The sequence below is a fragment of the Elephantulus edwardii genome, unplaced genomic scaffold (assembly GCF_000299155.1).
Source record: "Elephantulus edwardii isolate Elephantulus edwardi_28Jun2011 unplaced genomic scaffold, EleEdw1.0 scaffold00028, whole genome shotgun sequence".
NCBI lineage: Eukaryota > Metazoa > Chordata > Mammalia > Macroscelidea > Macroscelididae > Elephantulus > Elephantulus edwardii.
Genome location: NW_006399778.1, coordinates 9,957,021 through 9,976,788, shown reverse-complemented (window position 1 = coordinate 9,976,788; position 19,768 = coordinate 9,957,021). Strand labels below are relative to the sequence as shown.

Below are 19,768 nucleotides of genomic sequence, written 5' to 3'. Positions count from 1 at the left end.
AAAACCTCGAGTTGCTATAATCAAGGATGCTTTAGTCAGAATATTAAATGATCCAGGAAGTATTAAAAGAAGATAGAAAGAATATACTGAGTCACTGTATCGAAAGGAACTGGCAGACATAGAAGAATTTCATGAAACAACATATGAGCAAGAACCCATGATGATGAAGGAAGAAGTTCAAGCTGCTTTGAAGGAAATAGCAAAAAATAAGGCCCCAGGAATAGATGGTATACCAATTGATGTATTTCAGCTAACAGATGCTGCACTGGATGTGCTCACCAAGTTATGCCAGGAAATCTGGAGAACAACCACTTGGCCAACTGACTGGAAGAGATCTATATTTGTTCCCATTATAAAGAAGGGTGACCCAATAGAGTGAGGAAACTATAGAACAATCTCACTGATTTCACATGCAAGCAAGATTCTTCTGAAGATTATCCAAAAACGACCAGAAATAGTTAAGGGTTCCAAAATTTCCACATTTTCATCAACACTTGTTCTGACAGTATCTATTTTCAATACATGAGGTGATACTTCACTGTGTTTTTGACTTGCATTTCAATGGCAGCTGGTTTGTGGTTTAAAGTGCAGCTTGAAAAGACTAAGTTATTACATATGATTGAAGGATTATTTATGTCTAACCCCAAGTTAGAAAACCAGGGGAAGAACATGCTTTGTATTTCTTAAAATGGAAGAGGAAAAGCAAAAAACTGAACAGTAAAAAAGTATCAATACAAAGACGACAGAATCCACAGGATCACTGTACCAAAAAGAACTGGTCAATGAGCAATCATTTAGAAAGAAGCACAAGACCAAGCACTGGTGGTACCGGTGAAAACGAAGGCTCTAAGAACGGACTAAAATAAATTAAGACATTTCATTTTTTTTCAATAAATTAATGTAATCTGGAAGTACTTACTTCTCTATGTTAAGAAATTTGGACCTCATCTGTCTGGCCAACAGGCTAGAAAAGATCCTCATTTGCACCTATTCCAAAGAAAAGTGATCCAAAAGGATGTAGAAATAATTTAACTCCCTCATTAAAATCACAACTTTTGCTGAAGATCACTTAAAAACTGTTGCAGCAGGATGTCAACAAGGAATTCTCCACAATCAAGTTGGTTTCAGCAGAGGCCATTAAACAAGGAATATCACAATTGATGCCTGATGAACCTCAGCTGAAAGCAGAGAATACAAGAGGTTTACCTTTGTACTAATCTTTAGGCAAAGGCATTTCGTTATGTAAATCATAGCAAATATTGGCTAGCAATGTTAGGAATGCAAATTCCTGATAGTCTGCTTGTATATGCATCTATGCAGAATCTATACATAGACCAAGAGGCAGTAATTAGAACAGAAACAAGGAGATGTTGTGAGATTGAAGGAAAGATGTCAGGATTGTGTCCTTTGTCCATACATGTTCAATCAGCATGCATAAAAAAAGATAATCTGAGGTACTGAACTTTATAGGACTCTTCAACAATCTGTGGTATGCAGATGAGACAATCTTGCTTGTTGAAAGGCAAAAGCATTACTGGTGAAGATCAAAGCCTTCAATATTATGCTAATGATACTTAAACATATAGAAAATTAAATTCTCCACTGAGCCAATAAGCAACATCATAATGAAGAAAAAATGTGATATTGTGAAGGATTTTGTTATCCTTGCATCTACTTTTAATGTACCTTTGTGCTCAAAAATTTATCAGTCAAGAAATCAGAAGATATACTGGATTGAGCAGTTCTACTGCAAAAGATCTTTTAAAAAGTGCTGAAGAGCTAAGATAGTACTTTAAGGACTAAGGCTCATCCGAGCCATGCTTATGCACAGGAAAAATTTGACAACAAAGACAGAAACACTAAAGAATAATTCATGACTTTGAATTATGGTGCTGATGAAGGACATTAACTATCATGGATTGCCAGAAGAATAAACAAATCTATCCTAGAGGATGTACCGTCAGAATGACTGCCAGAAGTCACCAAGAACAATCAGTCTCTCAAGGAAGGACATACCTGGTAAATAAAGAGAGTAGGAGAAAGTAGGAAAAATACTCATTGAGATTGACACAATGAGTTCAAAGAGCAAAGATACTGAAATTGTCAATACTCCATTTTGTTGGACATAGTTATGCATGGACATCCACTTTACAGTCTGGCATCCAACAACAATGCTAAGAAGATAAAGATATTATCTTTAGTAAAATGTTCATTAAAACTCTTTATAATTTTTTTTTTTTTACAATTCTGCAGCTCTTCTTGTGGCTGAGTTATAAGAGTTATTCATAAATCCTGTTAAGTTTTTATCAAAGAAAAGATTTTTCCAATATTTCTGAGTATTCTGTTGATTTGGGTTGGTTTTTTATCCCTTTTCATTTTGCTGGTAAAAGCTTCTGATGCACAAATTTTTTATTTTGATGTAGTGCAATTATCTATTTTGTTTCATGTTGCTTATGCTTCAGATGTTACATCTAAGAATTCAGATAAAACATAAATAGACTATCAACAGAGACATCACCTGAAGGAAAAGACAGAAGTTGTCAATGATTTTATTTTACTGGGATCCACAATCAATATTCATGCCAGTAGCACAGCAGAATTTAAAAGACATGTTAAATTGTGAAAACCTGCTGACTAGTACCTCTCTAAAGTGCTAAAGAGAAAGGATATCGGTTTGAAGACTCAGGTGTGCCTGATCCAAGCCATGGTCTTCTCAATTGTTTCCTATGCATCTGAAAGCTGGACAATGACGAAGGCTGACAGAAGAAGAACTGATGCTTCTCAACTGTGGTGCTGGAAAAGGGTACCAAATATCCCAAGGACTGCCAAAAGAACAACCAAACGTCTTGGAGAAAGTGCAAGTGTAAACAGGGTACTCCTAAGCAGCAAGGATGGTAAAACTTTGTCCCCCTTATTTTGGGTATTTTGTCAGAAGGGGGGGACCAATCCTTGGAATAAGACATCATGCAGGGAAAGGTGGAAGGTCAGAGAATGAAAAGAAGGTCCTCAAGAAGACAGACTGACATAATGACTGTAACAATCAGCACCAGCATATGAGAGATGATGAGAACCATGCAGGATAGTGCAAGGCTCAGATCTGTTGTTCATAGGAGCAATAAGAATTGTAATCAATTTAAAGGCACCTAAAGACAATAATTTTACTCACTGTTCTATCAAACCTTATACCAAAAACAAACAAACAAACAAAACCCAAAAAACCACCCAAAACCTTATACCAGTTCCAGACTACATTCATTATGATAGGTTTAGCATGTCTTAAAACTAACTGATCAGCGTGAAACCTTCTCCAGTCTTCTTTATCAATATTGCTTTGGCTTGTCTGAGCTTCCTTCAATGACAAATACATTTCTATCTCTGGAAAGAAGAATTTTTATAGGACTGTGTTCAATCTACAAGATCATTTTGAGGTAGGACTGACATCTTAACAATATTCTATCTCCACGTCATCAAAATGAAATCTCTTTCCATTTAGTTAGGTCTTTTTAAATTGTGTGTTGCAGTTTTTTGATGGACAAGTCTTTCACTTCCTTGGTTAAATTTATTCCCTATATTTTATTCTTTTAGATGCTACCATATTGTTTTTAAAAAAATCATTACTCATATCGAGTATATAGAAACACAATTTTTTTCTGTTTACTTTCATAAATTCTTTTGTGGAATTAATTTATCATCTCTGCAACTTTTTATAGATTCTTTGAAATTTTTTATACATATAGGATCATATCATCTACAACAGGGGGAGTTCTGCTTCTTCCTTCCCCTTTGGATTCCTTTCCCCTTACCCCTCCTCTAACTGCTCTGGTTAGGGCTTCTAGTAAACATTTCATAGCAGTGCTCTGAACAGACATCCTACACATGTTCCTGATCTTAAGTGGGACATGCTCAGTCTTTCTTCATTCAATTCTATTTCCCTTAAAATGTAAGTTTTCTATAACGTATTCTTATATTTAATGTACTCACCATAAACTTAAGGGGTGCCTGAAGAATAGCTATTATCAACCTTTTAAAATGGAGTTATTTTGCAGAAGTCTGAAGATGCTCTACACCTTTCCTAGTACTCAGGTGACCAAGCCTTTTCAGATTCTCAATATTGTTCAAATGGCACAGTGCCAGAAGTACAAGGCTCTTTAAGAATTGAAAAAATGGAGGGAGAAAGCATGCTTTTGAAAACTACTAAGAAACACTTCTATCAAACTCAAAACATATAATGAAATTATAAATAATGGGATACTAGTTTATATTAGGTATCTACTCAGGCAAACAAATAAACATTGTGGCTTATATTCTTGCTATAAATTAATTTCCTCTGCAAATTAGGAAACAAAAGCATTAGAAAAACTTTCAAAGCAAAACCTGAGATCCATGATGCATAATTTCAAAGTCACCTTTCAAAAACAATGTGCTTGGTAACTCCTATCAAATGAAATGCTTTCTATTTTATTTCCTTTAAAAACTCCTGGAATGTAATCAATAAGATATCCCAGCATCAGGAACAGTATCTGAGAGTCATCTCTAATATGATAAATATGCTCTAACTCTAATCCTTATCAACTTTTAAAGAGCTGAAAGTTGTTCAAGTCTGTCTACACCACTTATCCTTCCACATTAACTACAAGTGTTTCTGAACCAGACATTCTTGCTCTCAATAATGCCCTTGCTAATTTTGAACACAATGGCCAATGTCCTTCCCTAAAACCTTTCAGGGGCTTACATGTAAAATCTCAAATCCTTGGTATATTTCTACAGAATCTTGCCACTTATCTTCTATCTCCATCATCCCTCTAAATAAATTTTACTCTAGACCAGTACTATCCAACAGCCACAAGTGGACACCTGAATTTAAAGGCTACATGGTTGAGAAGACTGAGAGAGCTCTACTACAATGAAGAAGTGAGACTGCCTGCATGCCTCCTGACCTTGAGTTTTGTCTGTTGAGCCTAATCCCAATTTGTCCTCTGTTCATTAATAAACCATTTAACTCCAAAATTCCTTGCATCCATGGAAATGTAATATGAAACCCAGTGAAGAAGCAGAGATCACGAGGAGAAGAGGGCCGTGTAAGAAGAGATAAAAAAGGCTGAAGAGGAACTGACATCCACCTCATGAAAAATCAACATTAGTTTAATGACAATTCTCATTGTCTGCCCTAAAGTTATTAAGGATCTGATGACACTAGTGCAAACCCAACCATTTCTCATCCTCCAAGAAGTTTTTCCTCTACTCCGTATCTAATGTGGCAGGTCTTCACCACCATCATTTTCTCACTTTCCCCTGCTTAATTTCCTTCGAAAGTTTCGTTATGATGTGAATTCATCTTATAGGTTTGCTAGTTTTATCTTAATCTTCCTCATCCTGTGCACCTGTTCTTAAGAGCAGATACCTGTCTGATCTTATTGCTGTATCTCCAGCATCAAGACCATTCTTGGCACCTGGCTAACACTGAACAAATATCTGCATATCAGAAAAATGACTAGATCAAATATCATCACATAACTACCTATTTTTCTAATTCTTGTTTACTTTCAATTCTGATGTCAAATAGTTTAGAGAATACAAAAATGTGGTCCTCCTCAGTTCGCAGTAAAATTTTAATAGTAAGTCAAGAGGAGTCTTCATCATTATGATTCATGGCTATAAGAGGGGTCAGTTACCTTTTTATTATCTACAACTTTATGTACATAGATGGTTGCTTGAGTATATTCGCGCAGGTCTCTCTGTTGCTGGCACAATAAGCCTTCTCTACATTCTGGACAGAGTTCTTTTAGAAAAGAAAAAAAAAATTAACTAAGGAATTACTGTTCAAGAACCAAAGATTAAAAAAAAGTTACAAATGAGCATTCATTTAATATATTAGTAATTAGATTTGTAATATTTTCTATTAATTGCAGTATTTCATTGTATGCAAACAGTAAGAAAACCTATTCACTGTCAACAAATAAAGACATAATGAGATAAATGCATGGTGGTTCTTAAGAAATTAGTTTAGACAACCACATGATCTTTCCTTTTAAACTGAGAATACAATATTCATGTAATCCTTTCTTCTGCCTAATAGCCAACTTTTAATTATAGAGATCAAGGACAGTGTAAAAACTTACTCGGTTCAGAAGTATACTGCATTTCTTCTGAAAGGTTTACATCTCCCACTGCATTCTTTGTAATTTTAATCACATGATCCACAACAAAGAGCTTTTGTATCATTTGCCACTCACTGGGCCATATGAGAGCTATACTGTGCAAAACCACACAACATGCTTTAAGACACATGGCAACCAACAAATAAAATCCAGCAGTTTCCTTAATAGAAATCATCAACATTACTATTCAATACAAAAGAATAAAAGAGATAGCATTATCAAGAAGGAACATCATGTTTTTTACACAATAGAATGCTATAGTAATAGGGAAACTAAATGGACTCGAGTTACAGAAACAACATGTGTATGTATCAAAATTGTAAATTATGCAAACTGATTTAGCTGCAGAAGAATACTACTATATAATGGTACTTAAATAAGTTACTTCCTTGTCCTTTATTTCTAAAGCCCAGTTGCTGCAGACAAAAAAAAACCCCAAAAAACAAAACCCACCCAAAAAACCCAACACACCAAACCACCAACCCTACAGAGCCAACCACTGAGGTTAATTGATCCTGGTACAGGTACAGCGTTCCACTTAGAGATGCTATACCAGTAGCTTGGAAAGCAGAGGGTGGAGCTGCATTTCCAGGAGGAAGTTGGAAGAAGCAACAAAGCACAAAGTAGCCTCAGGCAGCCATCTGCCTTTCATGGAGAAGCAGGTTCTTTGTTAAAGAAAGTGCTCACTCTAATAGAACATATAAAGGGAATTAAAAAACAACAACAACAACAAAAAACACCTTACAATTCAGCAAAAAAGACTAGATTCTTAGTTCAGATAAAAAATTTCCTAATTATACTTTATTAATCATGGTAAATAGGGGGTGGAAATCATACAATCAGAGGAAACTCACAGTTTGGAATCTTCTTTGGTCATGGAAGCAAATGTAAACATAAGTCCCCCGTGGGGACACAGAAGAGCACTGTTTCCAACAGATGACACGGGGCTACATCTTGCAGGCTTTCTAATCAAATGAGACAGGGAGGATAAATGTACCCTCTATTTATATTAAAAAACTACTGTATGACTAACAGAACATATTTTTAGGATAATTATTTTAAAACTGAAGATATTTCTTAAGTAATTGAGGTTGGTTTGGGGATTGCTCATTCAATTGAATAGGAGATAATTTTCAATGTATGCTAGTAAATGTAAGCATGAAAAGTACTACTAACACAATCTATGAACTTGGAAAAGTATGACAGTAACAAAATAAAACAAATTTTAAGAGAGTACCTAACAAATTTCCGCCATTCTTCTACAAAGAACTGTGACACAATGTACAGCACATCCGTATCCTAGAACAAAACATTCATATGCAAGTAGCTATTAAGTCACTGCATTCTTGACATAAATTCTATAAAGGTAAATGTTTTTCATATACAATGGTTTTTCTTTATTATGCATTTTAAAAACTAAGTGGAAATAAAACTCTACCAAGAAACAGCAAGGCAGAATAAATCATCCTGATTAAATAACTAAAAGTGAGAGTTAAAGCAGCCCTGGGTTGTTCTGAAACGAGGCATCAGATATCTGACAAGGGCCTTCAAAGGGTAAGATGAGTTCTGTCCTTTGTGGGAATCATTATACCTCAGGCCAGTTACTGAGACAAGGTCTGTTTTTGTCTTGAAACAAATTTGGGAGTGAAGTTTTCTGCTCATTTGCAATCATCTTATGTAAGGCTTCATTTTCTTCTCCTTCACGTTCTAAAATCTGAAACAGAATGAAGCAAATCAACCATCTCCTGCTGACAGCACCTGACTTGCCTCTTCCCCACACAGCCATTAAATGTGCTAAGTTAATACTCCTGGGAAGTCAATCCAAGGGGGTGGCATGCATGCACCTTCTACAGATGTCAGTAGTTTAGTACCTTGCACTGTGAACAGCATTCTTTATAACTTGGAAATTCTGGAGCCTTTGGAAAGTACTGCTGCAGTTTGCTCCAAGCCTCCTTAGAAACAAGCCTTCTTTCGTTTTCCGATATGCATAACTCCCCTGAAATACATCAAACACACATATGTATATTAATTTAGAGGAAAATGATATATCTCTACATCTTCCAAAAGTCTAGTCCCCATCTGTAAACTTAAGAAAAATAAACAGGTACTCTGGAGCAATGGGGGTTGGTGAGAATTAGTGAGACTGGCTCAGGATAAAGCAGGGTTCAGAGCTGCTGTACATAGGGTCACAGGCAACTCGACCGGCATGTAACAACAACAAAAACAACAACTGTTTTCTCTTTACAAAAGTATTAGAGTTAACAGGAGTAAGAACTGGCACAATGGCAACTATTAACCATACTGCTTGAATACTTTTCTTTTGAGAATCTAAAATTTTAATTTTATTACTTTTTTTTTAATTTTTATTTTATCATTTTTGTGTTCGTGTGTATACCGTCAAATCAGACCCAACTGGTACAGGAGGAGATTGCCCCTTCTTCTCCAGTAGAGCATTTGGTGGACTTGAAACGTGTACCTCTGGGATTGCGGTGCAACTTCTTGCCACTAGGCAACCAGAGCTCCCCAATTTTATTACATTTTTAAGGAGCTCATCTACTAAACTCCAATTCTGCATCCTTAATCCAGGTCTGTGGTTAAAAATCGAAAGAAGAAGACAAATAATGTGAGCCTACTGCTATTGGTGTATGCCATCCAATTGCAACTTAGCAATCCTGTGTTTAGGGTTTCTTAAGCCAAAACTGCCAGAAAAGCGACAACTTTGTCTTGAAAGAGATCTTAACAGTAAGCTGGAGAGACCTCATCTCATTTACTCTGGGTGTGTAATTAGAAGGGATTGGTCTCTGGAGAAAGGCATCATGTGTGGCAAAGTAGAAGGTCAGCAGAAAAAAGGAAGATTCTCAATAAGATGGGCCAACAGAATGCTTGCAACAACGAACTCAAACATGGTCCCAACAGTGAAGAAAGTGCAGGCTGGCAGTGCTTCATTCTGCCGCACATACGGCTCTTGAGTTCAAATTAACTCAACAGTACCAACAACAGTAACAAAAAAACCCTAAAGCCAAAAAGCCTTTTTGAGAAGAGACCACTACATCTTTCTCCTACGGAGCCACCAGTGGGTTCCATATTCTGGCCTTGCAGACAAGCACTTAATCACTGTACCACCAGGGATCCTTCCTGTGAGACCAGAAACAGGCACCTTTCCTATCTCTTACCCAGTGAAGGGAGCAGTGAAAGTGTGTTTTCAGGGACACTGGAATCTATTTGTCATGGCAGATATTATCAGAATAACAGGACTTCGTCTGCTTCAATAATTTCTTGCAGATATATCTCCCATTTGACTTAGTTACTTTCTGGAAATGATTCTGAATTGAAATATTATTTTTGAAGTTGTGTCTGGCTCTCACTGGCCCATTCTCTTAACTTAGGAATCCAAAAGGAATTAAGATAGTAATCCAGTATTAAATCTGATAATCACCACTATTCAAATTCCAGTATGTTTGCCATGACTATTGCCAATGCTCCTAACTTCCTACATCTTCAAAAGTCCCACCAGAACTCTGCTTACCACTATCTTGTATCTTTTCAGATTACAAACATCTAGTTCAATCTTTCCTCAGTTTATAAATCTATACTTTGTACTAGAAAGCTTTTCTATTTTGCCTCTAATATAATTTGTAGCTGTATTTTCTACTCCTTCAGTCATTTCCAACTGACAAATTAGTAAACGTCACTTATCTAACTATAAGGGTTATTAACTATAAAGGTTATTCTCTCAAAAACCATTCTTAAGCTTCTAGGCCACCTGGAAGATAGGTATATAAGCCCAGTATATCTTATACCTTCACGTATAAGATATGTGCATATTTATTAACAGCAATAAAGTGAGGGACTTTTTAATACTGTAACATTCTTGCTTTATGTATTTACATTAATAAACTGTGACTCAGATTAAATCAGCAAAGTTGCTCCACAGCTGGTAAGTAATGAAGTTGGGATGTGAACTCAGATCTGTCTCATGCAAAATACATCTTTTCTAGTGTCTGAGAGTGCACCTCATATCTCCCAATCTTCAACTATTACTGAGCTCTGAATATTAAGATTACTTTGCTTTAATTAGTGGATTTTACTAGAGAAAACAAGTCACAAAATAGTGCTCGCTTCGGCAGCACATATACAAGTCACAAAATAAAAATCTCTTTCTTGAGTACAATGTTAACCTAAATTTTCTCTGAAGCTATAAAAACATACTCTAATATGTCTATTCTGAGACACAATTAGAGAAATGAATTTTTAAAAGATTGAGTATCAAGCTGTAAATTTCATATATCCTTTCTAAGTGCAACACAGGTGACATACAACACAGTCATAAAAAGTATACAAGAGAATTCCCTGGGTTGACGCAAAAAGAACTTTAAATCATGTATCATTTTAAGTTTCCTTTTCATTCTTTTTAAGGTCTCTCCCTGCGTGCGGTATGACCTAATTTGACTCAGAAAAACATAAGAGAATAAAGGAAATGGTATTTTACTATTATGGATTATATAAACTTACAGAAGATCCCAGAGACTATAGATGCGCCACTGCTTCTTGGGTTTTTAAAAAAAATTTATTTTTTTATTATTTTTTGTGTGTAACATCAAATCAGATCTGAATGGTACAGGAGGAGATTGCCCCTCCTTCTCCAGCAGAGCATCTGGTGGATTAGAATTATGTACCTCTGGGATTGCAGTGCAGCTTCTTGCCACTAGGTCACCAGAACTCCCTACTGATGCTTGTTTTGATGTGTAAGAGTGACGTGAGTTTTATGATTAGAAAAGAACAATCTGTGGCCTAGGGGCAAGATGTTGCACTATAATCCCAGAGGTACGTGGTTCAAATCCACCAGATGCTCTGCTGGAGAAGGAGGAGGCAATTTCCTCCTGTACCAGTCAGATCTGATTTGACGGTACACGTAAAAAAAAAAATACAATAAAAAAAAAAATTTAAAAAAAGAAAAGAATCTCTGTATACAATTTTCCCACTCTTTTTCTTAATCAAGTCTCTAAAGTTTGTTTCAAATCATTTTTTTAACCACCACAGTTTAGTATATTTTAACACTATCTATAATTTAATAGTAATTATTTTCTACCTATGATATATGAATCTTCTAAGAAAATAGACTTGGTGATGGCCCAGTGGTAAGAAGCTGTACTGCAATCCCAAAGACAAGCTGTTTGAATCTACCAAGACGGTTCACGGGAAAAGACCAGGCAATCTCCTGTGTGATCTACTAAATGTCTCTGTAAACCAGCTGGAAGGTCAACTATGGGTCAGTTCTAACTGGAAAGCACATTAACAACCACCACCACCACCAACATCTTGCAATAAATAACATCATGGCTTATAATGCCAATCAGATACATTCACTCAGTGAGCAGCACCTCACAAAACAAGCTCAAACGAGTCATGAGATATTTAATTAACCAGATAAAAGTAGATAATCTAATAATCAAAGATTTTTCTGGGAAAACAGAAATCTAGTTAAAAATTATTTAGACTCTGGATAAGTAACTGTCAAATATTGTTCAAATGATAAAAACTGGAGCCCCACAATAGCTAATGAAGAACTTAAAAAAATCTGCCCAGCTACTATGCTTACTAACCAATAAACTAAGTTACAGGAAGAATACTGCATGGTTCAAAATACCTCCATACCTTTTCAATCTATATGCAGAACAGATCATTTGAGAGGCTGGCCTTTATGAGGAGGAATGTGACATCAGGATTATAGGAAGACTCATCAACAACCTACATTATGCAGATGATACAACCGTGCTTGCTAAAACCGAGGTGGGCCTGAAGCTCTTGCTGCAGAAAGTCAAGGACTGTAGTCTTCAATATAGAATTGAAGCTCAGTATCAAGACAAAGATTCTCACCACTGGGCCCACTGGCAGCACCATGATGGATGGAGAAGAGACTGAGGTTGTTAACAATTACAGCTTGCTTGGCTCCACTATCAACATTCTTGGCACCAGCAGTCAAGAAATCAAAAGAAATGCAGGTAAATCTGCTGTCAGGGACCTTTCCAGAGTACGGAGAAGCAATGATGTCAGTCTGGAGACTAAGGTGTGTCTGATTCAGGTCATAATCACCTGCTATGCATCAGAGAGCTGGATTATAACAGAAGAATTGATGCCTTTGAGTTGAGATGCTGCAGAAGAGTCTTGAGCATACTATGCACTGCCAAGAAAACAAATAGGTCTGTCTTGGGTTAAACCAAGTTTCTCCTTGGAGGCAAGGATTTTAAAGTTCCGTCTCACATACTTTGGGCATACAGCCAGGAAGCTTCTTGGTGAAGGACATTATGCTTGGAGGGGTGGAGGGACAGTGAAGGAGAGGAAGACCCTGGAAGAGATGGAACTGATTTAGTAACTAGGGCAATGGGGACAGGTGTGTCAGAGTCAGTGAGACTAGCTCAGGACAGAGCAGGCTTCAGAGCTGTTGTATATAGGGTCGCTATGAGTTGCAGGCAACTCAATGGCACTTAACAACAACATAGGAAAAATGCTCATATACAGGAATATTTAAGTGACAATGTTCAAGTGAAAAATACTTTAATAAAAAGGCTTAGTGGATATGTAACATTTTCAATAAATGCTGAACTTAATGGTAGCAGAAAATCTTCTAAAGGAACTCAAGCCAGTGAAGAAGTCATGTGTAATCTGTGATACATCAAAAGCTCACAGGCATTTGTTACAAAAAAATGAACATTATAACAAGATTTCCAAATAAAAATGGTATCTTAAACCTGTATGTATTTTCAGAGTGTTCTAAACCATCCTTAAACCCAGTCAAAACATTTATAAGAAATAAAGAGACAAACGTATAAGGATGGACAGAGAAGGAAGAACAACTAAAAGCATGAAAGCAAATGGAAAATGGAATTGTACATTGACAAGGTATACCTTAGATTTACTATACGGCAGGGCCACCCCCAGAGCTCAGGAACTGGGTCAGTAGTCTAGATTTTTTTCATCCCTCCCTTTATGCCCTATGGACAATTGCAAGCCAACCCACAGAACTACATGCTTATTCTGACAACCATTAAACACAGGTCCTCTGCTCTCAATGGCACCAAAACATAGAGACAGCCAAGAAATAAACAGAAATGTGGAAAAACAGATTCTTGCATACTAAATACAAGGCTCTCCTCTCTCTACAATCCCAGAACAATGAAAGATCTACCTTTTCCAGGCAGAATACCAGAAGGTACCACTTGAAAAATTTGAACAACCAAGAACAAAGACATAGACATTGGGAAGTCCTCTGTAAACAGCATGCACGCATGCACACCACCACCCCTAACACCCATGGGGAGATTACGGCAATGAATCAAACTGGGCCTATACCACAGCAGATTTCTGTAAAACGTCACAATACTGGGGAAAATAAACTATCTATAAAGGATGGGTTTGGGTTTCTGGACAGTACACTGAAAGCCAGAGCCAATCTTTCATACATATGAAGAAAAATAATTTCCAGCAGATATGCTTCAGCAAAACTATTCTCTTAAGTATGGTGACTTTGGGCAAGCAGTAATTTCCACTTCCCTGTGCCTCAATGTATTTATGCATCAGTGAAATGAAAGTGGTAATACTCCTGAATTCACAGATAATTTTTTAGATTAAATGAGTTAATACCTATTACACTGAAAAACTATGAGGCACTCGATAAATGTCTGCTAACCCACCCACCAGTCAGGAGCTCTGGCAGCACAGGCAGAGGGAACTGCACTGCTAACCCAAAGGCCAGAGTATTTTTGGCAGTTCAAATCTCCCAGCAACTCCCATCATCTCCCATGCAATTTACAGCTTCAGAAACTCAAGAGAGAGATTTAAGTATGACTTGATGGTAATGAATATGAGTGACACCATCACCATTAGTACTATTACTACTATTAACAGTAGAAAAGGACATCATGTTTGATAAACCAGAGGGTCAATTTAAAAAAACCACACCAAAACCCAAACAAGAACCTCTCAATAAAACTGACTGATATAACAGCCAAAATAATGGACATAGACATACCAAAACCAAACTCACTGTCACCAAGCTGATTCCATCAGATTTCTGAGGCTGTAAATCATTATGGGAGGACACTATCAATCTTTCTCCTGTGGAATGGCTAGTTGATTCGAACAGCTGATCTTTTCATTAGCAAGCCAATGCATTACACACTATGTCACCTGAGCTTCTTACAGACAGACCAAACAGCTTTCCGAATACAGGTGAGCAGAAGGCACCATCATGGGAGCTGACACTGCCACGACAAGGACTGAAAAGTCTGCCACAAGGAGCCCAAGAGTCAAGACATCCTCTACCTGCTGCTCAAGCTTTCCAGGTGCCTGGCCGGACGAAACAACTCCACCTTCAATCAAGTTGTGCTGAAGAGGGGGTTCATGAGCTACACCAACAGGCCACACCTGCCCCTTTCTTGGATAGTCTGGAAGATGAAGCTTCTTGGCCAGGAAAACAGGAGAGCTGTGGTGGTCAAGATCATAGCAGATGATGTGTAGGTTTAGGAGGTCCCTGAGCTGAAAATGTGTACTCTGCAAGTGAGCAGCTGGACCCAGAGCCGCATCCTCAAGCTGGAGTTAAGACCCTCACTTTCAACCAGGGCCGTGGCACAGTGTGTACAGGCATTTCGGCAAGGGCACCAGGCACCCTGCACAGACACAACAAACTCTACGTCTGCTCCAAGGGCTGAAAGTTCGAATGTGCCTGAGGCCGAAGAGCTAGCTGCAGCTGTAAGAACTAACTCTAGATCCTGCCTTGTTATTAGAATAATAATGGATGCTTAAAAAACAAAACCCAAAAATAAATAGGACAACCGGAGAATAACCTGGTAAAGCTAGAACCTGTGTAAAAAGGAAACTAGGCAGGAAAAAAAAACGCAAATATCTTCCTCTAACAGTGATAGAAAAATGATACCCTGTCAAAGGAGGAAAACTTAAGATCCAGGGAAAAAAGGCAGCTTGTTCCAGCTCTCTGGGGTGTGATCATTTCATGAAGATGGTGCACTTCCAGGCAGTTTTATTCTTAAAGTTGCTATGAGTCAAAGTGACTCATGAGTCAAAGACATTCAATATAAACAACATCTCTAAAAGCAGATTTTAACAAATTCTGAGTGAAATAGGTGAGGTCAGATGTCTTAACCCTGGAAAACCTGGCACAGCTGACAGTACACCAACAGATGATATATGCAAAAAGAAACAGAGAAATATCCTTTTAAAAAATACCAGATAACAAAGTATGGCAGCAAAATGTCACTGAGTGACAGATCAAGCTAAAGGTCTAGAAAATAGCGCTTCTGCAGTTTCTGATAGGCCAAGAGAGAGAATGAATTTGGAAATAATTTCAACTGGTCATGCTTTCTGGTCAAAAATGTCAATACTGAAATGACAAGATAAGAGGTAGTGAGGTAGAGAAAAGTCAATGAGCTAAGGAGTGAGATGACAGTCTGCGTTTCAGCATTGCATCTCTCAAGATGGCACTACTAAGTCGGTGTTGTTCTATGTACTTCTCAACCCTCAAAATGAAGGCAGACGACAGACGCATACATTTATGCTATGAAAAAGACAAGAAATGAGCTTCAATAATTTACACTAGAAACACCAAGAGTGATGATGTCTCAGCTTCTTGTGAAGAAGCATGAACAGGTCCAACTAAATGTACATTGGGGAAAAAAAAAAAAAAGACAAAAACCCTATTGTTGTCAAGCAGGTTCTGACTATAGCAATTCTCCATCAAGTTTCTGAAGTTTTCCTGGAAAACAGAGAGTGGCTGGTGGGTTGAGTTGCTTATGTCTGAGGTAACTGTTCAACACATAACATACTTGAGATTTTTCTGCGGACTCCTCAACTCTCATAATGGAGACACGCAACATATGTACCCATCTGTGCTATGAAGTCGTAACATAAAAACCGATAGGAAACATCATATCATTAGACAACTAATCTACTTTTGGCTACTCATTCCTCTTTTTTCATTTATTTACTCCTGCTATCCATCACTCAAAAGGTTTCATCTTCTTTCACATTTGTGTAGAGGAAGATAACCTAGGAAGTAGGGTAGTACAATGGGAAGAACAAGTAGGCTTGAAAATCTATACAGAACTAGGTCCCTGGGTCAGGATGACCACTTTCAGCTTTACAGCCAATAAAAATCACAGTATTACTCATCTCATAAGCTTCCATACAGTAAGATAATGCCCAAAGAGTCAGAACACAGTAAGTATTGTTAGATGACAACTATTAGATATAGTGTCATGAAGAACTCAAGCTATAAAAAAGTGCTATTGTGTCCCATCTGTGGGATTATGACTGAATGCCTCCAAGTCAGAATCCTGCCAAGGAGGAACGACGACATGGCAGCACCGCCGAGCCTCAGTCAGCGTTGGATAACCAGGCCCGCCGGCGGGCCCAGCTGCGTGTGGGGACCAGGGTCTGGTGCGGAACATGGTCTGAAGCGACGTTGGCCGACCCCTCACCTGTCACACAACGCGAGTCATGCACCACAAGTCACGCACCAAAAGTTTGTGGGGAGCCTGGTGCTAAACCATTTGTAGACAACCTACTTCTGGGTCGGGGATTCATATGCAGCAGAGCAGCTCCCTCGCTGCGATCTACTGAAAGTCTGCCCTCGACACAAGTTTGTAAAAAATAAAAAGTGCTATTGTGCATGCAACTGAGTTTAAGACATCATCCACTGATTCATAATGAACAAGCAAAATTAAAACTAAAATTAAGAATGCATTAGACACACAGGGATTCTAATATATATAGTATTAACCACTAGTATCTCAACTTCTCTAAATCCAATTGCATTTTTTTGAGGCAGACGAAAAACAGGGGAGTGGATTAGAAGATACAAAATTTTGACATGATGAGAAGTAAATAGTGATTATCTTTCAGAATGTGAAGAAATTGTTCAGTATCTTGTAAAACTTCTTAATGGCATGAACACTAATTGAAATTATTTAAGAAATAACATCAACTTCTATTCAATAAGAACTTTAAATATGCTGTTTAGAGTTCTATAATAAGAACTTAATATTAGATTAAGATAATAAGCCATGAATAGCTTAAATAGTAATAAATACATAAACCTATTCTCAGAATGTTCAGATTAGGAAATAAGATGCACATTCATGGGCAATAATTGAAATTCTTCTCCTTAAAAACAGAAAGGTTCTCAATGTAGCCAGAAAGGTCTTCAATGACTTCCACAAAGATTGGTAAATTTCTGTTGTATTGCTGTATTAGAAAATTTTTTGTTGCTGCAAAGTGGAAAGAGAAAATGAAAGACACTGCCATGGAAAGGCAGAAGTAGAATAGCTGAAGAGGATAAGAAAAGAGAAACATCACAAACAATTCAGAAAACCAGTCCCTTCACCATGGCTGTCCTATTAGTGGAGACCCCCCCCCCAAAAAAAAAATGGAAACTGGTCATGATGACATTGGTAACATGCAAAAATCGTTTGTGCAACAGAAGATTTAGACATCTAGCTTACCATGTGGACACAGAATATCTTCATTAAAATTCAATTCTTCCTCCTCTTCTTTTCTTTCTTCTTTTGATTCATCTGATCAAAAGAAACACAGAAAATACTACACTAGTTGTTGTATTTAAAGTTCAGAGTACAAAAATAACTACTCTGTATAATTTTGAACACAGAAAACTTTAAAACTTTCTGAAAATTGGACCTACCTAATTCTTCCAAAGATCTGCAAAAAAAAAAAATTACATTCCATCCCCTTTAGTGGGAAAAAAATCAGTAATTTTACTTTTTAAAGAATTAGGTTATGCAAGAAAATGTGCCTCTTCTTAATTAAAAAAAAATACTCTATATAACCATCTAGTAATTCTAGCCAATACTTAAAATACTGTGTTACATGTCAAGTCATGTCACGTTATCTCCACCTACCACTCTTCTAGTTGAGCAGAAAGCTTTAGAAGCTCATGAAATAAAGAATTAACCTTTAATGTCAAAGAATATAAGAACTTTGCTTTTCCTATTAACATTTCTCTGTCAATTTGCCTACTTGTCTAAACAGTGCCACTGCCCACATGTAGGTGTGCATCCTGAGAAAATAATAAAGCAAAATTTTTAAGTACTAGGAGATGGGAATCCACAGGTTTTCCAAGTATGTATCACAGGAACTTTGATATAAAATAATATAAAAACAGCAAAAGGCTCCTGCTATCCTTTTCTGCTGACAGCATGCTCGAAGGTTTGGGTTCACTCCTGTGTTTCCAGGGGCTGTTCACCCATTTTCCCTCTTCTTTCTTTCTCACTAGCCATGACTCTGTCTTAATAAACCTTTTTCATCTGTTTTGCTAAACAAATAAAACCCAGCAAAAGACTTATCAGGAAACTGTTTCTCTTTTACATACACACACTCATCAAATATGTGGAAGATGACCATCTCTCAATTATAATTTTGAAAAATATAAACCTCAAAACTGCTGAGTCATTTTGTATCTTTTAGACCAGTAAAGATCTAGAAAACGGATAAACTCTTTAGTCTGACAAAGCAGCATAAACTACTATTCTAACAGTTTCTGGAGGAAACTGATCAATATGTGCCAGGGTGTGCCATTCATTAGGTGGCAATTATGCACAAGTATAATTCTGTGTTCAACAATTTCTCTCTTAGAAATAAGCTAAAAACTACACAAATATTCTGTGCCAAGTTAGCCATATAAAATTGAAGTAGAACTGATTAAATAAATTGTACTCCTTCCACACAATGAAATGGAATTATTATATAACTACATCTTTTGACAGGGACAGGTGCTCAACCGTGACTACATGACCTGCCTTCTAAAAAGCCCCTATTAACAGTGACATGGAGCCTCACAGAGATGGACCGGCAGAGTCACTCTAACAGTGTATTCAATCACAGAATCAGCTGTGAGGATGGCTCAAGACTGTGCAGTGTCTCTCCTGTCTTTCCTTTATACACAGGTTCATTCACTATGAGGCAGAACCAATTCAATGCCATTCATCAATAAAATCTGGTGGAGAATCTTTAAGTTTTACTATGTATAATTCTATATTGCTTTATCTCTTGAAAAATAATTTAACATATACTTTTTTTTGGTTCCTGTTGTTGAGAATATATATTAACAGGACATAAGTCATTACCACATTTATAATTCAGTATAAAGGCTTATATTATTAAAGTTGCACAATCACAATCATTCTTTCCCACAAACTGTTTATCCCCTAATAATATTAATATTAATCTGCTGACCTGTCAAGTTTCCTGCCTAGTCTTTCAAGGTGCTGTTGTCTATTTGATCTCACATCAAGATTTGCCATCAAGATGACAACCATATGAAGCTCAGTGTCCTATATAAGCTGCAACTATCACTTTCTCCTCCACTCTTGAAACTTTAAAAATATGAGGGGTCAGGGAGATGGAAGGTTGTGCAAATGAGGAGGGAAAGAAAAGAAGCATACTACTCTAAAAACTATGTGGAAAATGGTTTGTTTTTTTTAAATTGTAGAACGACCACTTGGCCAACTGACTGGAAGAGATCTATATTTGTTCCTATCCCAAAGAAAGGTGACCCAACAGAATGTGGAAACTACAGAACAATC

At 37.1% G+C, this 19,768-nt stretch overlaps 1 protein-coding gene across 2 annotated transcripts in view; it reads right to left on the bottom strand.

Annotated features, from left to right (window-relative positions):
• The window catches only part of USP48 (ubiquitin specific peptidase 48), a 145,283-nt gene that overhangs the window by 20,767 nt on the left and 104,748 nt on the right, over positions 1-19,768 (bottom strand). For both annotated transcript variants that reach the window (XM_006883556.1, XM_006883557.1), the window contains exons 15-21: positions 17,672-17,743; positions 8,030-8,154; positions 7,750-7,872; positions 7,396-7,457; positions 7,013-7,123; positions 6,120-6,253; positions 5,673-5,779 (exon numbers count right to left, since the gene is read on the bottom strand). In XM_006883556.1, the coding sequence (XP_006883618.1) occupies positions 5,673-5,779; positions 6,120-6,253; positions 7,013-7,123; positions 7,396-7,457; positions 7,750-7,872; positions 8,030-8,154; positions 17,672-17,743 (734 nt within the window). The remainder of the gene's footprint in view (positions 1-5,672; positions 5,780-6,119; positions 6,254-7,012; positions 7,124-7,395; positions 7,458-7,749; positions 7,873-8,029; positions 8,155-17,671; positions 17,744-19,768) is intronic.